Source organism: Tubulanus polymorphus, chromosome 2, assembly GCF_964204645.1.
Source record: "Tubulanus polymorphus chromosome 2, tnTubPoly1.2, whole genome shotgun sequence".
Taxonomy (NCBI): Eukaryota; Metazoa; Nemertea; class Palaeonemertea; order Tubulaniformes; family Tubulanidae; genus Tubulanus; species Tubulanus polymorphus.
In genome coordinates, this window is record NC_134026.1 from 31,551,836 (window position 1) to 31,574,453 (window position 22,618).

Here is a 22,618-nt window from a genome sequence, read left to right on the forward strand (position 1 = left end):
CAGACCCTTTTCAAACTGCAGACCCTATTCAAACTGCAGACCCTATTCAAACTGCAGACCCTTTTCAAACTGCAGACCCTATTCAAACTGCAGACCCTTTTCAAACTGCAGACCCTATTCAAACTGCAGACCTCCAGCAATCAGTATATCAATAAACCTGGGTTCGAACCCGGGACACCCCTGTACATCCTCGGTACTAGTCGGCATCAGCGTCAATGAACTTGGGTTCGAACCCGGGACACCCCTGGTTCCCCTATTCTCCTTACATATCGTTCTTCCTCTAACAGATAAAACTCGTTAAGAGAATTTCAAATATAATATTGATCTTTATTGATTCAATTATTCCACGTTAAATTTCTCTAGTTTGGCTAATACATACTCTATGGCAGCCATCTTGAGTGATAAACTACCTCAAACTAACAATTTGACTCGTCACAAAAACATAAATCTAATAATTAATATTATGTTGACTATTATTATAATAAATTTAATATATATAACATAATGAATAAATTCTAAGGATTATAAAATGCATGCATTAATTATATCAGTACAGAGAATTGTGCCCTGGCAACTGAGGAAATCATGGCAGTTAAAACAACGGATAACAATAAATGTTTTCAATACCTGAATTTTCATCGTAAAAATAAAACCACAATCAATTTATTGATTTACGATCAGTGTGTGAGCAACAATAGAAATATCTATCATGTAAAATTGAGCGAAAACTATTTCAGTCTCGACTGTGAGTTAGTGAGTTGTGAGATGAGAGAGATGTGTGTGTATGAACTATTATATCAACAGATATGTCAGTGGTGCATCCTCCCCCCTTCTCCCCTCCCCCTCCCTCTCTCAGTATCAACTATATCAAAAACCTGATGACGTTTACTCAAAGATTTTATAAAAATTAGTCATTTTTTTATCGTGGCTAAAATGATCATCACTCCCCGACCCGAGTTTGACAGTGGCTCCCCCTACATCTCTCTAACCCCAGCTGTTTGTGATATTGTTTTATGACGACCCCCGATACTAATGCTCGCAGGACACAATGTTTCATGGTTTCTACGGTTACTTTTGTTAATGACAGCTGATTTAGAATGAATGTTTGCGTTATACTTGTTTAAATGATTATCGGTTCCACCACTAGGTGTCACCACTGCTGCTGCTGCTGCCGATGTTGTATCCGATGGAGACGGCGTTGATTTTCTATCGTCTGATCCGTCGTTGGTATTATCGCTATCGGTTACGCGTTGTTGAATGGATTCTGTTTCCGTGGTAACTAGGTCCGGTTTACTGATATTGTCTCGTAAGAATACGACGATCACCGATATATTATCCATCGAACCGTTTTCTCTAGCGATATCGACCAATCGCTGAGCAGCGTCTGCTCGTTGACCGTCTGCTGACGAATCGTAAACTGTTTGTATCAACTGAGTAAATGAGATACAATCCCATAATCCATCGCAAGCTAACACGATGTAATCCTCAGAGCCCTCTAGTGGCAATGTAGCGACATCGGCATCAGAACTAACGTACGGTTTGTGTTTTATATCACCTGAATTAAATCAATAAATAATAGAAATATTAATCACGTTCCCTCGATAGGAGCACCGTGCAACGACACAAAACCCTGTCCGCCTCGAGTGGCTATACCAACCCCTACTAGTGGTCCAGGCTATACCAACCCCTACTAGTGGTCCAGGCTATACCAAACCCCTCCCTGCTGCCCTACTAGTGGTCCAGGCGATCCCTCCCTGCTGCCTCACTAGTGGTCCAGGCGATCCCTCCCTGCTGCCTCACTAGTGGTCCAGGCGATCCCTCCCTGCTGCCTCTATACCGCCCAACCTCCTCTTACTGACCTATAGCTCTTGAAACTGATAAACCTCCGTTTACTCTCCAAGTTCCGTACCACAAAACACAACCTCCTAACGCTTCAATCCGTAATTTCTCATCCTATATAAAAATACAACAATCAAACAAAGAACAGCCTATAATTACATTTGAGATAAGTTTGATGTATTGTAAAATGTATCTGCTGATTTTACTTGTCACAATTGTTTTTATCCAGAAGTTCTAAACTTTTAGATTTTAGAAATAGAAATATATCATCATTATCATCATACAACCACTAAGGACTGACCGACCGACTGACCGACTGACTGACCGACCGACCGAGGACTGACCGATCGATTGACTGACCGACCGACTGATTGACTGACCGAGGACTGACTGACTGACCGACCGAGGAATGACTGACTGACCGACCGACTGACTGATTGACTGACCGACCGACTGATTGACTGACCGATCGATTGACTGGCCGATTGATTGACTGACCGGCCGATTGATTGACTGACTGACCGACTGAGGACTGACCAGCCAACCGATCGATTGACTGACTGACCGACTGATTGACCGACCGACTGACCGATTGACTGACCTCACGTTCTGGTTTATGTGGACTCATTATTTCTACTGGTTTCCCGTTTCTGACCAATAAAACTTGCGAGTCACCGAGCCATGCTATATGTAACTTCTTATCTCTCAGTAAAACTGAAACTCCTGTTGAGCCACTCCTTAAATCCTACAAATACAAACAGTTCAGCAAATTATGGACCTTGTTTGTTTCGTTCATTGCATTATGATGTCATTACTAGGAAGCAAAACATTATAGTTTATTTTTTTCTAACAAGTTGGTATTTCAATTGACTGAATTCGCAACAAAGAAACTAAAATATTGTATTCAAACCTATCATCACTTTATGACAATTCTCTAAAAAATCTATCTAACAGCGGATGGGCCTGGCGCAAAAGAAGATGGCACACCATCTATTGAGTGAAATATGAACTAACCTCTCGTTCAGCTTTTAAAGAGAACAGTTTATCGGTTGTATTGTAAGCCTCTCTCAGAGCTGTTTGTTCATCAGTATCGAACTGACAATGTTTCACTAAGTGTCCTAATAGTTGACTAGCTGTGTAAGCAGACGCATCAGAACCACCGTGGCCGTCAAAAACACCAAAATACGACCCACTCTAGAAAACAAATGAAAAATTGTAAATATTTCATCAGGGAACTCGGTTGCGTCGGGTCTGAGTTGAGCATCAGGGAAATAAAAGAAGAGAAAGAAGAGATAATAGTTAATAGATATACCTGAACGTCGTTGTATAATGCCGATATCACCGGGACGATCACATGACGATCTTCCATCTTACGACGCACGTTTTTAATCGCACAAACCGACCAATCATAAACTCCGTCTGCTGGTATTGTAAAACGGGGTAGATTCTCGAACCATCGACGACACGTTATTATCAACTGTTGAAACGTTTCCCGGGCGACAGGGTAGGCTTCGTATTCTGTGAAATAAAGAGAGGAATGAACGACACGTGGATCGGGTGGATAGGGTGGAATTATCGGATTATAACTTACGAGGATCTCCATCTGAAATGACAGACTTTGCTTGAAATTCACTAAGATCTGAGATGAGTAGATTATCAGCGATTTGACGAGCTAAATGAGCTACTAAAATACACGGGCATTTCCTACAGAAAACAGTTACATCGATTACTTTAGAACAGCCTGGAGCCACCCTCACAGTCTGGAGCCACCCTAGTCTAGGCGTATCTAGCCGTTCTTCACAACTGCCGGTTGTAGGGGAACCCCGTACCCCACTCGTTACAGCTTGGAACCCCCGATAGCCTGACGCCACAACCATCACAGCCCCACAGCAGTATTTCATACTTACCGTTGTTGCTGATAAAGATATTGTAGAATCCAATCAATAATTTCACCTTCTAATTCGTTGAGACTGATGAATTCTGGTATAATACGGAATGGAAATGTCCTCTCATCATCGACAGGATCACTGTGCGACTTATTAAACTGTTCCAGAAAATTCAGAAATGAAGCTTCAGTATTTACTGCAGCCATCATCAGTGGTTATTTAGTGGAGTGACTCGCTCGCGGGGTGTGCTGTGAGATACGGGAGAGATCAGTCAAGCTACATCGTTGAGTTAACCCTCACTCGAAAACTGAAACTAAATCAACAAAACACAAGTTACCAACAACATCAGCAGCAGCAGATAAATAAAATGAGGGTAGAAATGATATGAGGAAGAGAAGCACTAACTTGGGGATTCCACCTCTGAACTGCAGCAGCCGCAGCATCCATCAATTCAATATTCTTTGAATTGAATTGGTAGATCCTCGCCTGCCACAAGTGGAATCCCTTACTTGAACTTTCATTTTATTGCTCCATTACTTGACTGCCACAGTCGACTACGGAGCTCGAACTCAGTTCCGATCCGGCGGACGACTAAGTTGTAGAACTGTAGTTCAAATAGTCAAAAACAAAGTACATAAGCGAAATTTAGTGGCCAGGGGGACCCGAGGCCCACGGCTACACGGTTATTAGTTGACCCGCACGTGCAGTTCGCGCGCCGGAGACACATTACAACAGCGAGCGTGAATTTGCACCAGGCAAATTGAAAATTACCACTTTTATTGCATTGTGATTAATAAACTCAATATTATCATTATCATTTACTGAATGGTTTTTCTTTTGAGTTTATTTTTCTTCTATCAGAGGACCGGCATCAATGATGACGTGATTTTTGTAGGCTTAAGCAAATTTTAACACTTAATGCGGAAAAAAGTGGCAGGTGGCAGTTTTTCACTTAGTGAATTGCATCATTGCATAATCATGACTTGTCTGACTTATCACAACTAGTATCCTCATGGACAGAATGACCCTGTACGCATGATTTGATACCGCCGTACTCTTTGACCAAAATCAAAAATGGGATAAGAGTAAATTGGAACAAGAAACGAAATTCTAATATGGACTTTCCTAAATTTACTTGATGATGTACCGTTTAATCCAGTATCAAAATTGAAGAAAACAATTTGTTTTTTTTTCAAATTATGAGTGTTAGGCTAAACAAAAATGTGACCTTGTTTCTCCGCAGCGGCCGGGTCTATTTGTAAAATATGATAAAATTTATAAACAGTTCATTTCTATAGCGGCCGGGTCTGTTATGGTAAAATTGATCATGATTTTAAAAAAAAGTAATGTATAGGGTAGATAGGCGGCCGGCCGGGTCAACATTTAAGCTCAGCAGAGCGGAGAAACAAGGTATCAATTTTTTTTAGCCTTAAGCATGAAGTTTTTGGCAGAATTTCAGAGGATCGGTGCTCCAAGTAATCAAAAAAGCCTAATATGTCTCCCCTCAATTGAATCGAGGAGTTTTTTAAATGAAAATCTGTCTATTGACGGGATTCTGTGATAGCAGTATGATCATGAATACATGGTATTAGTGGGTTTTCCCCCAATGACTCAAATAGACCGCTTTCCTCGTGCATGATGTGAGTTAGTTATCTCGGGGTGCATGAACTGTCCGTGACTAATAAATTAATTTCATTAGTAAATGTTTACGCGGTTTCTATGATATGAAGACCTGTGTTGGTGTGAATCTTTAACTGAAGAGCTATCGGTCGGTATAATTTATAAATTATTCTAGAATTTAAGAAAAAAAAAACAGGCGGCGGCTAATAAATACGGAGGTAGCTGTTAGTGTTGGGAATCAAGTAATTTATTTCATGGCCTTATTAAAGTTCCTCCACTATATTGTTCAGCTGACTACTGGCGCGTATTCAACCCGGCGGTGGAACCTCATAATGTTAACCCATTCAACAATAGAGACACAATTGTGGTTTTTCAGAGTTGTTGTTATCATTCTGACACGCGCTATTGAATACGTCACCGGCTGACCACGGTGTACACAAGCATAGACCATTCACCTCAGCTTACTCACACTGTGAACATGCTACCGTGGATTCTCCTCCTGGCGATTTTCGCTGCGCTCCCGCTCCCGCTCCTGTTCCTGCTTCCTGAGGAACGACGTCTTTATGTTTTATGTGTTACTGTTTGTCTCCTTGCTGTCCTGTACTGTTATGTGTTCATTAATCCGTTCTATTTTTCAGGTTTTAACCCGTTTTATTTTTCAGGGCCGATTTCTCTGTCGATTTTCAACGTTTTCAGGAACAAAACTAATGTCCGAAAGCGTCAGCTCTCCTTCGCCGGTCACGTGTCGAGGATGTCAGACAAAGGGTCGGTCAGGAAATGGCTGCCCTCTACACGCCCTCATACGGAACACGAAAACCAGGATGACGAGGCCTCACTGCCCCCACCTATCTACAAAGTGTGCTGAGTGATGTCAATGACGGGCATATCTGTGGGATTGCGCGGGATACAAATGGAGCGGTTATACTGGATTGTCACGCTACTAGCATTCATTGTGTCCTTGTGACCGCCCGGATGAGGGATGATTCTACTGTCACGCTCTTTGTTTCTGGTATTCTGAGTCGGCTGAGGGATGATTCTACTGTCACGCTCTTTGATTTCTAGTTTGAGTGCTAGTTTTCATTGTGTCCTTGTGACAACCCCGGTCAGTGGATGAAGTCTTTCGTCGGCTTGTGAGTGCTAGTTTCATTGTGTCCTTGTGACAACCTCGGTCAGTGGATGAAGTCTCTTGTCACGCTTTTGGGTGCTAGTTGAGATCCTGAATCTCAACCCGGTCAAGCTGGTTGTACTGCGCTATTTGTGTTTCGTGCAATTTTACAGGTGTGTCAGTTACTAACGTCGCCCAGTACATCCTGCAGTTAGATGGGGAATGTGAGGCGTCGTCATCCTGGTTTTCGCGTTCTGTGTGAGGGCGTGTAGAGGGCAGTATATTCCTGGCTGGCTCTTTGTCTGGTGTTCTCGGCACGTGACCGGCAACGGAGAGCTGTAAAGCTTTCGAACATTAGTTTTGTTCCGTACCAGGTTTTCATCGCTCTTCTCTTTTTTTTCATTTCAGGACTCCCAAGATGAAGAAGAAGATGCTGAAGGCGACTACAACAAAGAAGATGGCGAAAAGAGAACACTGAACTCAGCAATATTGAAAGTTAAGTTGATACACATGTAAATTAGGCTCAATGATGAAGAAATGTTTGACTACAGAAAGTTGTTCTTTTACTCAATTTCAGGTTCGACGAAACACAAGAAGACAATGAAGAGATTCAACCGCTGTCAAGAAAATCCTAGTCACCACTGAACTCGGCAATATTGAAAGTTAAGTTGATACACATGTAAATTAGGCTCAATGATGAAGAATTGTTTGACTACAGAAAGTTGTTCTTTTAATCAATTTCAGGTTCGACGAAACACAAGAAGATAATGAAGAGATTCAACCGCTGTCAAGAAAATCCTAGTCACCACTGAACTCGGCAACCAAACACCAAATGCAGCAGCAGCGGATTGTCACCCAACGATAGATTCTTTGATTTCAACAAAGACTGATTCAGGAGCAGCAGCGACAAAAGTGTATCTTATAAACACTGATTCAGGAGCAGCAGCGACAATAGTGTATCTTATAGATTCAGGAGCAGCAAAGACAATAGCGGACTTCTATAGTTAAGTATTGATCTATTTTACGTATCACCCTTTTACAAACCAGTCTGATAGGTAACATAGTTTACAAAATGGACCTGAACTGTATTCAAAGGTGCTAAAACTCTAGTTATCTTAAAATTAAGTTAAAATAATGTTAATAATGTTAATGAAAATCAAACCAAAGACTGATTAGTCTACGGTTTCCAGAGTGAATTTGGTCACATATTTTATCTCTTGCTTTACTTGGACTATTGTTAGATCCAGACTATTGTTAGATTCAGACTATTCTTAGATCCAGTTCAGTGTTTGTTAATCAGAAACTTGCACGTTAATTCCTCGAGTAAAGTTTGCAAAATTTCAATCATCTTATAGATGCTAATGAAGTTGATTTGAAGATTAGATAGGTAATAGATTAAATGTATGGTTTGTTGTGAGGATAAAACGACAAACATGTTGATGTCAATTGTTCATAAAATACCGATTTTATTTCAAGGTCGAAAATTCTTAATTCTTCCTAATTAAGGCTTATACGAACAGATTGTCCTCGATCTCTTACAAGATGCCATTTGTGAATAGTTGATATGATAGAATGTTTCATACTTGGTGAAATATAACCAAGTGTCACTTGGTGACTTCATGAATTGTTTCATAATCCTAGAATGTCGTCGGTGTTTTATGGATCAAAGTTTCAATTCATTGTGTATTTTATGTAATTTTTGTCATTTTCCTATTGATCCAAACTCTATGAATCCGTTGAAATTAAAAGAAAATACTTTGCATAAAATGTAATATTTGAGAAATTGAACTAATCGATAATTTGTGAAAATATGTTAATTAAGACAAGTTTGTAAAATTTAAGGTCTAACAAAAATAATGTGAATAAAGAATGTAAATCAGATTGATTACTTTATCTTACGCTTTCCAGAGTATTTGGCCAGGTTTATCTCTGGTTTTAGTGCGGGGAGCCATGGACTCACGGTTTAAGAGTCCATGGTTGTGGGCCATAGATTTTGTTGTTGTTTCAGAGTCTATGGTTGGACCATGGGTGTATAAACTTTTGTTTGCAGTTGAGTCCATCGTGGTTGGACTGTTTTTGAAATTCAGTCCACTGTGTTTGCGGAACTACTTGATTCCTCGAGCAAATACCTGGTATTTTGTATAATTGTTGTATAAGAATAAATAAGCTTGATTTTTTTCATATTCATTTAGTTAAGTTTGTAGCATAAGGCAGTGTAATCGGCCAATGAGGGGTTTGACAACGCCTTTCACATGTTTGATAGTTGAATCTATAGCCTATTGAATCTATAGTTCTAATGCTGAATAGATGATGTCCCGGGTTCACCTATTCTGAGCGGTAATGATGTCAAAAAGAGGATGTACAGGGGTGTCCCGGGTTCGAATCCAGTGATTACTGATTCAGATTGCCACCCGATGCTGGATAGACGATGTACAGGGCGGGTGCCCCGGGTTCGAACCCAGTAGTGGTCCAAGGATGCTGAATAGAGGATGTACAGGGTGTCTCGACCGTACGGTGCTGCCGCTATGCTCATCGTTAGCGGGATTTCCATACACTAACTGAAGTCAACTCTGGCAATCGTCGTGCTGTCCAGTTATACTCAGTAACCCTTGCTTTCCAGAGTTGACTAACGTTAGTGTATGAAAATCCCGCTACCGATGAGCATAGAGGCAGCACCGTACGGTTAAATGTTGATATCTTAAAAGTTATCACTGATACTGGTTCAGTGGTCCTGATGCTGAATAGAGGATGCACAGGGGTGTCCCGGGTTCGAACCCAGTAATTACTGATACTGATTCAGAGTGGTCCTGATGTTGAATAGAGGATGTACAGGGTTGTCCGGGGTTTTAACCCAGTAATTACTGATACTGATCCAGAGTGGTCCTGATGCTGAATAGAGGATGTCCAGGGGTGTGCCGACCGTATGGTGCTGCCGCTACGCTCATCGTTAGCGGGATTTCCATACACTAACTGAAGTCAACTCTGGCAATCGTCGTGCTGTCAGTTATACTCCGTAACCCTTGCTTGCCAGAGTTGACTAACGTTAGTGTATGAAAATCCCGCTACCGATGAGCATAGCGGCAGCACCGTACGGTGAAATGTTGATTTCTTAACAAATGTAATTACTGATAACTGATGCAGAGTGGTCGTGATGCTGAATAGAGGATATAAAAGGGTTTCCCGGGTTTGAACCCGATAATTGCTGATACTGATTCAGAGTGTCCTGATGCTGGATAGAGGATGTACAGGGGTGTGCCGAGTTCAGTAATCACTGATACTGATTCAGAGTGGTCCTGGATGCTGATTAGAGGATGTACAGGGGTGTCCCGGGTTTGGACCAAGTAATTACTGGCACTGATTCAGAGTGGTCCTGATGCTGAATAGAGGATGTACAGGGTTCTCCCGGGTTTTAACCCAGTAATCACTGATACTGATTCAGAGTGGTACTGATGCTGAATAGAGGATGTACAGGGGTGTCCCGGGTTAGAACCAAGTAATTACTGACACTGATTCAGAGTGGTCCTGATGCTGAATAGAGGATGTACAGGGTTCTCCCGGGTTTTAACCCAGTAATCACTGATACTGATTCAGAGTGGTACTGATGCTGAATAGAGGATGTACAGGGGTGTCCCGGGTTAGAACCAAGTAATTACTGGCACTGATTCAGAGTGGTCCTGATGCTGAATAGAGGATGTACAGGGTTCTCCCGGGTTTTAACCCAGTAATCACTGATACTGATTCAGAGTGGTACTGATGCTGAATAGAGGATGTACAGGGGTGTCCCGGGTTAGAACCAAGTAATTACTGACACTGATTCAGAGTGGTCCTGATGCTGAATAGAGGATGTACAGGGTTCTCCCGGGTTTTAACCCAGTAATCACTGATACTGATTCAGAGTGGTACTGATGCTGAATAGAGGATGTACAGGGGTGTCCCGGGTTAGAACCAAGTAATTACTGACACTGATTCAGAGTGGTCCTGGATGCTGATTAGAGGATGTACAGGGGTGTCCCGGGTTTGGACCCAGAAGTGGTCCAAGTTGTCCTGATGCTGAATAGAGGATGTACAGGGGTGTCCCGGGTTAGAACCCAGTAATTACTGGCACTGATTCAGAGTGGTCCTGATGCTGCATAGAGGATATAAAAGGGTTTCCCGGGTTTGAACTCGATAATTGCTGATACTGATTCAGAGTGTCCTGATGCTGGATAGAGGATGTACAGGGGTGTGCCGAGTTCAGTAATCACTGATACTGATTCAGAGTGGTCCTGGATGCTGATTAGAGGATGTACAGGGGTGTCCCGGGTTTGGACCCAGAAGTGGTCCAAGTTGTCCTGATGCTGAATAGAGGATGTACAGGGGTATCCCGGGTTAGAACCCAGTAATTACTGGCACTGATTCAGAGTGGTCCTGATGCTGCATAGAGGATGTACAGGGGTGTCTCGACCGTACGGTGCTGCCGCTATGCTCATCGTTAGCGGGATTTCCATACACTAACTGAAGTCAACTCTGGCAATCGTCGTGCTGTCCAGTTATACTCCGTAACCCTTGCTTGCCAGAGTTGACTAACGTTAGTGTATGAAAATCCCGCTACCGATGAGTATAGAGGCAGCACCGTACGGTGAAATGTTGATATCTTAAAAGTTATTACTGATACTGGTTCAGTGGTCCTGATGCTGAATAGAGGATGTACAAGGGTGTCCCGGGATCGAATCCAGTAATTACTGATACTGATTCAGAGTGGTCCTGATGCTGAATAGAGGATACATATTCCAGCCGTCCTGTGACTGTTAGACAAATTATCACAAATGCTCCTTTTTCCGAACTAAAACCTTTAGCCAACTCCTGACTACAACAAAACATGGTGCGAAATGAGTAGGAAAAAGAACTATAAATTCTTCAATTCAATAATGACAAATTTTTTATTGAAATCTAATTCCATTTACACAAGAAACAAAATCAATCATCAATCACGCGATACAATAAACTACAGCCAACATTTTACATGTATTAAACATTAAACAATTAGACACTCTATTATTTAAACTTTACTAAACTAAAAATCTCACAGGTCATGGGTCACATTATACTCTACTGTATCGGGGGATCCACTTCCACAATTCGAGATCCACTTCCACTTCATTCAGTCGAATATCATCATGTCAACATCTTTTTCAAAACGATGACTTAAATTTAGCCAATGAAACTTTGGACTCAAAATAATAGGGAGGACTTCAGTTTTCACAGTAGCAACTGAAACTAATATATTGTCATGTAACAGACTAGAAATGTACACAATATTGATTAACGTATCAAATACAAACATTTATATCTCTCTTTAAAGCATTGATTCTCAATATCTATCTGTGTATGACCAGGAAAAACAAATCTAATACAAGGTGGTCATTTAGATACAGACCTCTCATACGGGAGGTCAAATACAGACCTCTTACACCACGCTAGGTCAAATACAGACCTCAGACACGGGAGGTCAAATACAGACCTCAGACACGGGAGGTCAGACCTTTTACAACACAGGAGGTCAAATACAGACCTCTTACACCACCAGAGGTCAAACACAGACCTCAGACTTTTGCACCAGTCAGATTTGACAATCGACTGTTAAATTAAGGTCATTTCCAAAAATATTTAACCCTGGAGTCAAACTCTAGCCATGAACTGACAATGAACTGTATCCGTAGATCTAAAATTACGAGCAGCGACTCCCTCTATATTTACATACAGATACTAACACAGCCGTGATAGGATTTCGCTGATTTCATACATTTTACGACGGTCCATTCGTCTAATTCGGGATCATAAACTTCAACAATACGACTCGTTGCCGCTGTCTGATTATTGATTCCTCCCGTTATATAAATCTTTCCGTTTAATACGGTGGCGCTACTGTACATATGAGGGAAATGCATATCGGGAAGTCTTCTTACCGTTCGTTTTTCGGGACTAAATGAAATCACTTTTTTATTATCCTCCCAGATGATATAAAACTTGCCATCTATAATCGCTATTTGAGCGTATTGAATCGGTTCCCCCAATACAAACTGCTCCCCGGAATATCGTAAATTATTCGTCGTACAAATATAACTCTCGATTGTTTTTGTGTTCGTATCTCGTTGAGTTCCGCCGATTTCTATCAACGTCTCGTTATACGGTACTAATCGCGATAGTTGCCGCGGAAACGGACACGTACCGGCAGACGTCCATTGTCCCGTATCGAGATTGAAACAATCGATTTGTTCGAAACATGACGATTTACCCCGCGATTTCACAACGCCACCTATAACGTAGAGATTATTACCGAGGATTCCGGAGGTATGTTTCGCTCGAGGTTGTAACATCGGTTCCTCCGCGCTCCAACTTAATCCGACGCAATTAAATCTCCAAACCGACGCTACGAGGATTCCGTCGCCTAGGCAACCGCCGGTTACGTAGATACTATTGTTTAACGCGGAGATACCGAAACAGGAAACGGCTTGCGGAATATCGGGTAAAAAACTCCATTTATCTTTATGAGGTTCGTACATTTCAACAGACGCGCTCGTTACGTTGTTATTATTTAAACCGCCGATAACGACCATTACTTCCTTAGCGACGGTTGACGGGCGTGGCAGACTCCTCATACTCAGACGTCTCTGTTGTGTTTGTCCGGAGACTTTACTCTCGTGATATTTCTTCGCTTCGTTCACCAGCGTCGAACAAGCTTCGAAGTTTCGAACGAGGTCGTCGACGGCGACCACTTCTTCGAGATATTGTAATTTAATCGTCGGGAGTCGAATATACTCGAAAATATCGGGGAATTGTTCGCGTCTGCCGTCGAGGTCGTGATTAATCCACGACATAACGGAACGATAAACTAACTCTTCGCTCCTGACATCGATCAGATCGCTGGAGATATACGATATCAATCGATCTAACGGCAGCTCTAGAAACTCCTCGTGTTCGACGACGCAGCTAAAATTATCTAAAACAAAACGACGAGATTCTTCCTGTAATGATTTACACGAGTGCATATACGCGAAGTGTTCAATACCGAGGCAGTTCGACGGATGAAGTTGAACTCGCGAGAACTCGCAACACGCGTCGACTATCGCCGGATACTCGAATAAACTCGCCGCAGCGAGAATCTCCTGAGCGTTATCTATCGTAATCTCTAAACAACCGCTATAAACGTAATCTACGATCTGTCTCATAGTTCGCGCCGAGATCTCGTTGATATTTATTCGTCCTTCTCGACTTTCTTTCAAATCGCACGTGAACATAGCTTTAAAATACGGACTACTGACGGCGAGTACGTTACGATGACACGGTATTTCCTCTAAACCGACGCACAGAACCGCGTCGGTAAACTCGCTACGAGTTCGTAATAAATTCAAACCGTTTAAAATATCATCGCTATAGTTACGATCGTTTAACGTAAACGATTGTTCCGGGAACGGTTCACTTCCTCTTCGATCCATGGTTTGATTGGTCGCACACTGGAGTTGTAGTCTCTCTCTCTCTTCTCTCTCCTCTCTTTGTCTCTATATCGCGATCTGTACTTCTGCACTACTGGTCATTTAACTGAAATATATAAAACTACATTTATTTATAGAAATCACTTCAAGTGTAACATTTAATCCAGATATAAACGACAGTCAGTAGGATTAGTGGCGTGCTGTTGTCACCAGTCAGTCGTCAGTCAGGTGCGGTCTCGCGTAAATCAGTGACTCGTCTAAACAACATTCCTAATTCACTTATTCATATCTCTCACTCTCTGTACAGTCAGTCACTCCTCTGACATGCCTGCGTCTAATTTCATAGATTCTTGTCAAAAATAACCAAAACCACAAAATTAATTGGCGAATAGAAATTAATGAATTGAATAATTGGTTAGTTGAATTAAATTCTCACATTCTTCACAAACACGCTGTAACTCACTATAATTCCATGCTACCCAGGACCGGATAATTGAGTAGTATTTCAATCTATTTATTCTTGTAATAATAAATTAGACAGTGCAGATTATGATAATTATTTAAGACATCCTCAGGGGGTATTCCACAATTACGTCATTGAGTGGTTAATTGGTGGTGGCAGCACCTGACGGTTTCTATTTGAGAGACGAAAGTCGGGCCGACGCCGGACAGAGATTTGTATACTTCTGCAGAGCATCAACAACCAGCCAAATAAAGTGAAATAAACAAGATTCACACGAAACAGAGATTTTGTAATTTTTGAAAATGTATATGAAAAGTTTTATTAGAAAAAATTCTAAACAAAATATGACACACTATTCAATAATCGATCTGTTTGTGTATTGACACAGGGACTTGTCACAATTGATAGTGAATGAATAAAACCAATATCAATGACCAGGTCCACTATCCCTGTATAATATAAAAACAAATAATATAAAAAAGTTATTTTATTATACAGTTGCAGGGATACTGGTACCCCCATCATTGGTCTCATCCATTATCAATTGTGACAAGTCCCTGTGTTTGTGTAGTTAAACTGGATTGTTCTTAGAGCAAGTTAAACGTAGAATCCATATCACCGCCACTAGACTCCCATAATGAACCAGATAACTGTAAACAATGAGTCAATATCACATCAGCCGGAACTAAACCAATATGTATCACATAAATCTCATAACATCGGACAGATCTCTGAGGAATTCCACTGAAACAGTGACGGATTAACTTCCTACAACATAGAAATATACCGTTAATCAAAATCTTATTGCAAACAGAGTGAGGTTAATATCTATATACAGAATTGAGAAAAAATGTTGTCAACATGTTCCTCTTCGGAGGTCAGTTGCAGGTCTCAGATCAAAGCTTAGATCAGAGATCCAGCTCTATATTAATAACAAATCTAACAACTTAAGACCAGTCTTAACTCATTTTGGTTCTATAACCGATCTAACAACTTAAGACCAGTCTAAGCTCATTTTGGTTCTATAACCAATCTAACAACTTAAGACCAGTCTACGATCATTTTGGTTCTATAACCGATCTAACAACTTAAGACCAGTCTAAGCTCATTTTGGTTCTATAACCAATCTAACAACTTAAGACCAGTCTACGATCATTTTGGTTCTATAACCGATCTAACAACTTAAGACCAGTCTAAGCTCATTTTGGTTCTATAACCAATCTAACAACTTAAGACCAGTCTAAACTCATTTTAGTTCTATAACCAATCTAACAACTTAAGACCAGTCTAAACTCATTTTGGTTCTATAACCGATCTAACAACTTAAGACCAGTCTAAACTCATTTTGGTTCCATAGTCAATCTAACAACTAATTAAACCAGTCTTAAGATTTAGTACCACTACTAGATGTGTACTTACTTGTAGAAATTATCAGTTATGATTCCTGGTTCTCCTAATTTTGAGGAGTATTTATAAGGGTGATTAATAGGAAGCGGGTTTCCCTAAAATACGAAAAAAGAATATTTCATTTCTTACAAGAATTCAACAACTGCGATGAAACAAGGGATGACAGTAGGATGACAGTAGGATGACACATGGTTGACCGTTGGATGACAGATGGATAACAGATAGTTGACAGTCGAATGACAGACAGTTGACAGTCGAATGACAGACAGTTGACAGACGGATGACAGACGAATGAATACCTACCGACTGATCTTCGAACCAGAGGAAATAAGAAAACACAAAATCACCCTCTCGTTTACTCATAGCAACGTGTCCTTGTTTTAATTTCTCTTGACTCCATCGAACCATCGACCAAATCTTTAACAAATAAATATCCATCACATGTAATCAATATTGACATGTACATGTGACATGTGGTTAACCGTCAGTCAGTGAGTTTTTACCTGTTTCTTTAGAAACTGCGTCGCGTCTCCTTGTTTTCGCTGATCCGAATCGGACATAATATTTATAGATGGCGCTGTTAGATGATCGTGAGTACGATTTATGTAGAGAAAGTGAACGAGACCCGGAAAATCTTCCAAATAACTTGAATAACTTGAAGTTAAGGTGAAGGTCACGAGAAAGGTTTCTTTGAGGCCCGGTTCAATTGTACTCTTCCTGAAGATGAAATTGGGGGCAGAAACTTCCAAACACAGCGATCTACTGACTAAGTGGATAATTGCTGTTCCACATGAGCACAATTGAACAGGGCCTAAAATAAAAGATAATAAACAGGGGCGGATCCAGGGGGACCTGTGAGAGTTTTGAGTCTCTGTTTTCAGTTTGTCAACGAACAAAAAATTGGTGCATTTGAGTACGAATTATATTGCTTTTTGGACATTGAAGTGCCATTTTGGGATGTGACATGTTCAGGTCCCGCTACATAGAACAGCTGGTGGTGTACGGTTTGAGGTCCTGTTAAAAATGACAAAATTGTCACCTAGAACAGCTTGCGGTGAACAGTCTTACTGGCTCAGTGCGGAAGTTACCTAATGTTGCCTTTTTGGACATCAAAGTGCACTTTTTGGATGAGACAAATCCTGCACAATGAGCCCTGAATCCACCCCTGATAAGTAAAACAGTAAAGGATACAAAGTCATTGTGATGTTGCGTTGAGATTTAACGGCTAAAAATCCCGAGAAATCTGACAATTTGTTGCTGATCATTTGCCGCAATGATACAAATGTTTCGTTGATTCTAGTTTGAACATCGTCCGGTAGGTGGCGTCGACTGATATATAATCGTTTGAATAATGTTTTCATTGTGTCTCGTAATCGACTCAGTGAATTCTCTAATCTACGAATATTAAAACAATTTAAACCATTAAACATTAACCAAATACATCACATTACTTACTAATAATTGTGGAAGCTAATTCACAGAATTGAAGAGTAAAAATTCAAAAGTTTTCATCAACATACCTACAATCACGATTGATAGAACACTATATCCGTGTTGACGCGATGTAGAGAGAATCCCACAATATTAACGAAAAAGTCCGAAAATGAAACTTTGCGATAGTAGTTTATTTCAACGTTTCGACTATATCATTCCTGAAGATGACTATTAGGATATAGTCAAAACATTGAAATAAACTACTATCTCGAAGTTTCATTTTCGGACTTTTTCGTTAATATTGTGGGATTCTCTCTACAACATACCTACAAAGTTTTAACCATTTCCGAACAGTGTATTAACTGTATCATCAGGGGCCAGCTATCAGGGTCAGCTTAGATTCAAGACCAGTCTAACCAATCTAACAATTTAGTCCAACTAAGACCATTCTGGTTCTAGAGTCAATCTAAAGATCAGCCTTAACTCATTTTGGTTCTATAATCAATCTAACAACTTAAGATCAGTCTAAGTTCATGTCGATTGTATGAACAATCTTAAGACTAATCTTAAGAGTTAAACTTACTTTTGAACATCAGTTTTGAATAAGCAATTGGCCCCTAGTGTTTAGAAACAGCCTAAACTTAATGTGCTTTCAAAAAACTTTTCAATTTTCCCCTTTAATTGTGGGATTTCACGGATATTCAAACTCATAAATACCAACAATAAGAGGCGTCAGTAATGACAATATTACCTCGACTCCAAAGGAGTTTTTTTCGTCATTTCGAGCCAAGTCAAGAGATTGTTCTGTTTTACATCTTCCCACTTTTTTCTAATATCGGCTCCATTTCTCTCGATGGACGAACTCTTTATCTTACGACAAGCGTCAAGAATTCTGCGTATTCCATTTTCCAATAATTCATAAGTGAATCGTCCGTAATTTACTTTCTCCGCGTTGTCACTCAATAAATTCGTTATCAGTTCAATTACTTGACAAATATTTCCAGCCTGACGACCCCTAACAATCTACAAATCATAAATAAACAAATCTTGAAACAAATCAACAATAATTGATGCAGTTAACTTTGCCAGACTCGGACTAACAGCGACCAGTGGCAAAGTTGGTGTTAAACGAAAGTTAAGGATAGGAAAATATGATTGTCAGAAATGGATTTCATTTCCGCCTGAGTCAAAAGTCTGAGTTAGACTACAGGTTTACTGTATGTAAGTTTTGTGGTTAGTTTTGGCCACAGTTCTGAATTTGACTCTAGTTGTTACAGAGACCTTACATAGATATATATTGTCAAAATGAATCATCAAATTTACTTGTCAAACTTTCATATTTATCTATGCGATATAGAACTGACTGTGATTTATGAACATACCTCACTGATTATCACTAATATAACTCCTGGTGATATTTGTAAACAGTACAACAGATGCGGTGTATATTGACTGAGTGGTGTGTGTAAAAATACAGTCATTTGTAACAAACCATCAATAACATCATCAGCCGTCATAGCCGTCTATAAAACAAACAAACGGTCGTCAGTAGCTACAGTTAATCAAACACTTGGCAGACGCTTCTTTAACTGATTGAACTTACTATAAATGAGGATGAACTCGCCGCAAATTTACTTTCAGTGCTTTCAATAATTTCCGGCGTAAAGAATTCATCTCTGTCTAGTAACTCTTCAGATCTCTCTGTGTTAAATAAAGAATAACCCAGGTACAATTAAAAGTTCATTGTTACTTTATCTGCTGGTTATCTGTAACCAACTTAAGAGCAACTGGCACCAATGTGCAGAATTTAAAGTCCACTGTATACAAGATTACACTGCAAATTTCATCTATCAAAAATTAAAATCAAAAGACACAATGTTTTAAACTTTCTCTAGAGATCATCGTCTTAAAAACACATGAATAATTGCGCTAAATGTGTACTGTAGTGCAGCACCTGAAGTAGCTGTCATAAATTTAAAGTACCTGATGATGCTGTACCTGAGGTACCTGTCGTATTCTCCTCATCTGTATTTACACTCCAATATTCATCTTCACTTTCTGATAAGTCTTCACCTCTCATCAGCGTACTGAAATACGACCGATTCTCCTTCCCGCCACCAGATGGCCACATGAGCTCCTCTAAAGTATTACCGTTTTGAAATCTAAGACGTGTAATGAGGATGATGAATAATAGATCGCTGGGCTGCAGTTCATACGCGTTACGACTATTAACAGAAATAAGAAATATATTACGGTAAACATTTCAAACACAATCATGAAAGTTTTAGAATTTCTAAGGTTTAGAGTTTAGTTTAGAAGAGTTTTTTACATCTCAACTGCAATTAGTAACAGTGTAACCCTAGTGAGTGTTAAGAGACAGCCAGGGCCTTTTTATAGGTTGTTATGGCTCACAACCTGACTGAGTTAGCAGAGCTTAGTCCATGTATGTGTCTCGACAGCCAACACCTGAGGTGGTTTCGAACTAGGTACCTCTCGGTTCCCAGTCCTCCACTCGAACAACTGAGCTAACCGCACAGGAAATATTAAGAAGATTTACAATCACTGATTAAAGAGATAGAGTTAAGGATAGTATATCAGTTCAGATTATGAAGATCAGCCTATCAGTGATGAGATCAGATTATGAAGATCAGCCAATCAGTGATGAGATCAGATTATGAAGATCAGCCAATCAGTGATCAGTTCAGATTATGAAGATCAGCCAATCAGTGATGAGATCAGATTATGAAGATCAGCCAATCAGTGATGAGAAGTCAGTTACCTGGAGTAAAGTCCCAGTAGTTTAGAATTAACGAGTAGCAGTGAATGTAAAGCATGTTTGTCTCCGGCTGATTTCATCTTCATTAAAGTCGTTTCTAATAATTCGATGCAAGTTACGTTTAAAACTGGCGAAACATGTAATCGTTCTATCGCCTACAATTAAATATTCATTACAATCAATACGCATAGAACAATTACAGCTACAGTTGAATCCTCTAAACTTGAATCCTTTCAAACCAAATTAGTAATAACTAACTATTGCGGAACAGGAATTTGAGTTAAGAAGAGTGTACTGTTTATATTCAAAATCATTAGTCAAACAAATCCAAACTTGATAATCCAGATAAGTTTAATCTGGATTCTAATCCGGTTCACTTATGCATGTAAGATATAATGTTTAATTTAGATTTCTCATGAACGGGTTCAATTTCACGTCTCAAATGATCCATATTAAGCTGGTTCTACTGCTGCCTATTATTTTAAACAATCAAATAAATTCTATTTATTTGACATATCAAAGCAAATAAACGAGAATGTATGAAATAAATACTGAACCTCAACTAGAAAACTTTGTTCTTGTTGATATAATGATGTCCATGTTTGTAATAGATTTCCGATAGTTTGCCAATGTTCAATCCTATTCTCAACACTATTCTGTCTTATTCTGAAACAAACAAAATTCCGTTAATTCTTCTTAAAACACAAAAATGTTGCAAGCGTGAAATAGTTTTAGCTTATGGAAACTGGGACAGACTTACTCATCAATAACCGGACCATAAAGAAAATTAATCATTTTTTGGAAAATGAGGAGTTTTTTGTGGAGAAATTCTTCATCTTCTTCGCAATCACCACAGATTGCAATTTGAATATAATCATGAAACTGCAAATATAAATACAATCTATTGATTATATTTCATTGTTTATAGGCCCTGGTTTTTTGGATATTCACTGATTACTGAAGGGTTGAAAGAAAATGTTATTTGACTCAAGTTGAATCAATTCTTCATAACATATTGTAAAATGGATCTAAAAACGATGTTTTATTCTGACTGCACAGTTTTCACTGATTGTATTAAAACCATGATTTGAGATATATGTCCAAAATAATTAAGTGAAATATCCCAAAAAATCTGAGATTCAGATTAATTAAAGAACATAGATTATAGATTGACATATTAAGAAGTACTGGTTCATCTAAACCGGGTGTAAAAATAAACTGACCTGTTTCAATACAAAAATGTGACCATTTTCGCAGATGATTGAAGAGTATGGATTTCTAGTTTGATTTATCATGAATCTTTGAGATGCAATAAGTGGTGAAAATAGTTGCATAGCAACATCCGATGATATCTGTTGGTCACAAGTTTCTTCATTCTAAATCAACAGATAATAATAAAACTGATGTAAATTATTTCTCTTTAATGATATTGAATATTGGTGTAAAAAGGACACTTTCATTCTAAGGTAGAGAAATTCAGATGAGATATTGTGTGGTTGCCATAGCTGTCATACCTGACTACCCCTAGGTTTGGAATGGATCTGGTCGGTTCAGATGAGGTCACTATGTGATCAGGCCAAACCTAGGGTTAGGGTTAAAATAGATTGACCATAGCTACTCAACCCTAGGGTTCAAATGGATTGACCATAGCTACTCAACCCTAGGGTTAAAGTGGCATAGCTCTAGGTAACTAACCCTAGGGTTGAAATGGACTAACCCTAGGGTTGTGATTGGTCTCAGTGAGGTGTGAAAAGTCAGGCCACACCTAGGGTTAATATGTTGGACAAAGAACTCATACAGGTACAACAAACACACCAGGCCAACTATAGAATATTAACTGGACTTTGTTGAATTTCTATCCCCCTTCTGCAAGGGAAGGACTCCCCAATAATGGGTTGGTCATTCTCCCAGCCGGAGGCTACCACCGGTTACCCAGGCCGGACTCGTCAGGTCAGCGGGTGTTGTAGGAACTGTAGTCTGTTATTAATGTTTATAGAATGCTTTCTCTGTTACATTGAATGATCATGTTGAAATCTTTTTCTAAATTGCTCCATGGATTATATTGTAATGTTTTTATTTCCACATCTCGCGTTTGTTAAAGTTACAGCCAATTTGTTTCACAATCAAGGATCAATAAAGTTATATTGAATTCGTTATCCAGTGTCTATGTTATTTCACATATGTATGAGTATTTTTTTTACAATACCAACAACTCTGATACCAACATTCTGTGCGTGGGTTAGGCTACCATAACTAGTAGAAGAGGCCGAGGGTCTCAGGGTTAATAATATAGTAGATGAAGAAGTCGAAGAACATAAGCCTGCGCTCGGTCGGTCAGCAGAAGGCGTGAGAGGGGTCGACAAATAGTTTCACCTGGTCCATAAGTCCTGCATCTTGAGCTTGTTTAACCAAGTAAACTCTTAATTGATCGTCTGCCCATTGAAACGCTACATCGTTTAACGAATTGAACATAAAAACACCCTTCATTTCGAATACCGGAAATAAAAACCGTGCTATTCTGGGGAAAACCCATTGATCACCGTCACCTAGCGCCATCTAGGGCACAGTGATCAATATAGTAAAACTTGAATTGAATTCCTATTAAGGGTTATCTAG

At 39.7% G+C, this 22,618-nt stretch overlaps 3 protein-coding genes across 3 annotated transcripts; all 3 read right to left on the reverse strand.

Annotated features, from left to right (window-relative positions):
* Nucleotides 1-306: 306 nt before the first annotated feature.
* On the reverse strand, nt 307-4,203 carry LOC141900673 (protein phosphatase 1E-like). Its single transcript, XM_074787661.1, has 8 exons — nt 4,131-4,203; nt 3,747-4,038; nt 3,431-3,543; nt 3,152-3,357; nt 2,854-3,033; nt 2,441-2,584; nt 1,860-1,953; nt 307-1,555 (listed from the first exon to the last, which is right to left on the reverse strand). Exons 2-8 carry the CDS (start codon nt 3,932-3,934, stop codon nt 975-977), a joined length of 1,506 nt encoding a protein of 501 aa, XP_074643762.1. The 5' UTR covers nt 3,935-4,038; nt 4,131-4,203; the 3' UTR covers nt 307-974.
* Nucleotides 4,204-11,358: 7,155 nt separating this feature from the next.
* On the reverse strand, nt 11,359-14,510 carry LOC141900671 (kelch-like protein 21). The gene is made up of 2 exons (XM_074787657.1): nt 14,386-14,510; nt 11,359-14,028 (listed from the first exon to the last, which is right to left on the reverse strand). The coding sequence occupies exon 2, from the start codon at nt 13,923-13,925 to the stop codon at nt 12,183-12,185; it is 1,743 nt and encodes a 580-aa protein (XP_074643758.1). The 5' UTR covers nt 13,926-14,028; nt 14,386-14,510; the 3' UTR covers nt 11,359-12,182.
* A 254-nt stretch (nt 14,511-14,764) lies between these two features.
* On the reverse strand, nt 14,765-22,505 carry LOC141900666 (BLOC-3 complex member HPS1-like). The gene is made up of 14 exons (XM_074787650.1): nt 22,376-22,505; nt 21,226-21,378; nt 20,763-20,884; nt 20,560-20,668; nt 20,006-20,157; nt 19,210-19,451; nt 18,830-18,927; nt 18,609-18,749; nt 17,978-18,249; nt 16,984-17,187; nt 16,296-16,437; nt 16,096-16,209; nt 15,805-15,887; nt 14,765-15,153 (listed from the first exon to the last, which is right to left on the reverse strand). The coding sequence occupies exons 1-14, from the start codon at nt 22,487-22,489 to the stop codon at nt 14,973-14,975; spliced, it is 2,127 nt and encodes a 708-aa protein (XP_074643751.1). The 5' UTR covers nt 22,490-22,505; the 3' UTR covers nt 14,765-14,972.
* Between the last annotated feature and the right edge of the window lie 113 nt (nt 22,506-22,618).

Excerpts from the sequence above, each read along its gene's own strand:
- LOC141900671 (XM_074787657.1), bottom strand. The coding sequence starts at position 13,925 with ATGGATCGAAGAGGAAGTGAACCGTTCCCGGAACAATCGTTTACGTTA.
- LOC141900673 (XM_074787661.1), bottom strand. The coding sequence starts at position 3,934 with ATGATGGCTGCAGTAAATACTGAAGCTTCATTTCTGAATTTTCTGGAA. Across the intron at positions 2,585-2,853 it reads CTTTAAAAGCTGAACGAGAG|GATTTAAGGAGTGGCTCAAC; the intron begins GTTAGTTCATAT and ends TTGTATTTGTAG. Across the intron at positions 1,556-1,859 it reads ATCAGTTTCAAGAGCTATAG|GTGATATAAAACACAAACCG; the intron begins GTCAGTAAGAGG and ends GATTTAATTCAG.
- LOC141900666 (XM_074787650.1), bottom strand. The coding sequence starts at position 22,489 with ATGAAGGGTGTTTTTATGTTCAATTCGTTAAACGATGTAGCGTTTCAA. Across the intron at positions 20,158-20,559 it reads AACAAAGTTTTCTAGTTGAG|GCGATAGAACGATTACATGT; the intron begins GTTCAGTATTTA and ends ATTTAATTGTAG. Across the intron at positions 15,154-15,804 it reads ATAACTGATAATTTCTACAA|GAAGTTAATCCGTCACTGTT; the intron begins GTAAGTACACAT and ends TCTATGTTGTAG.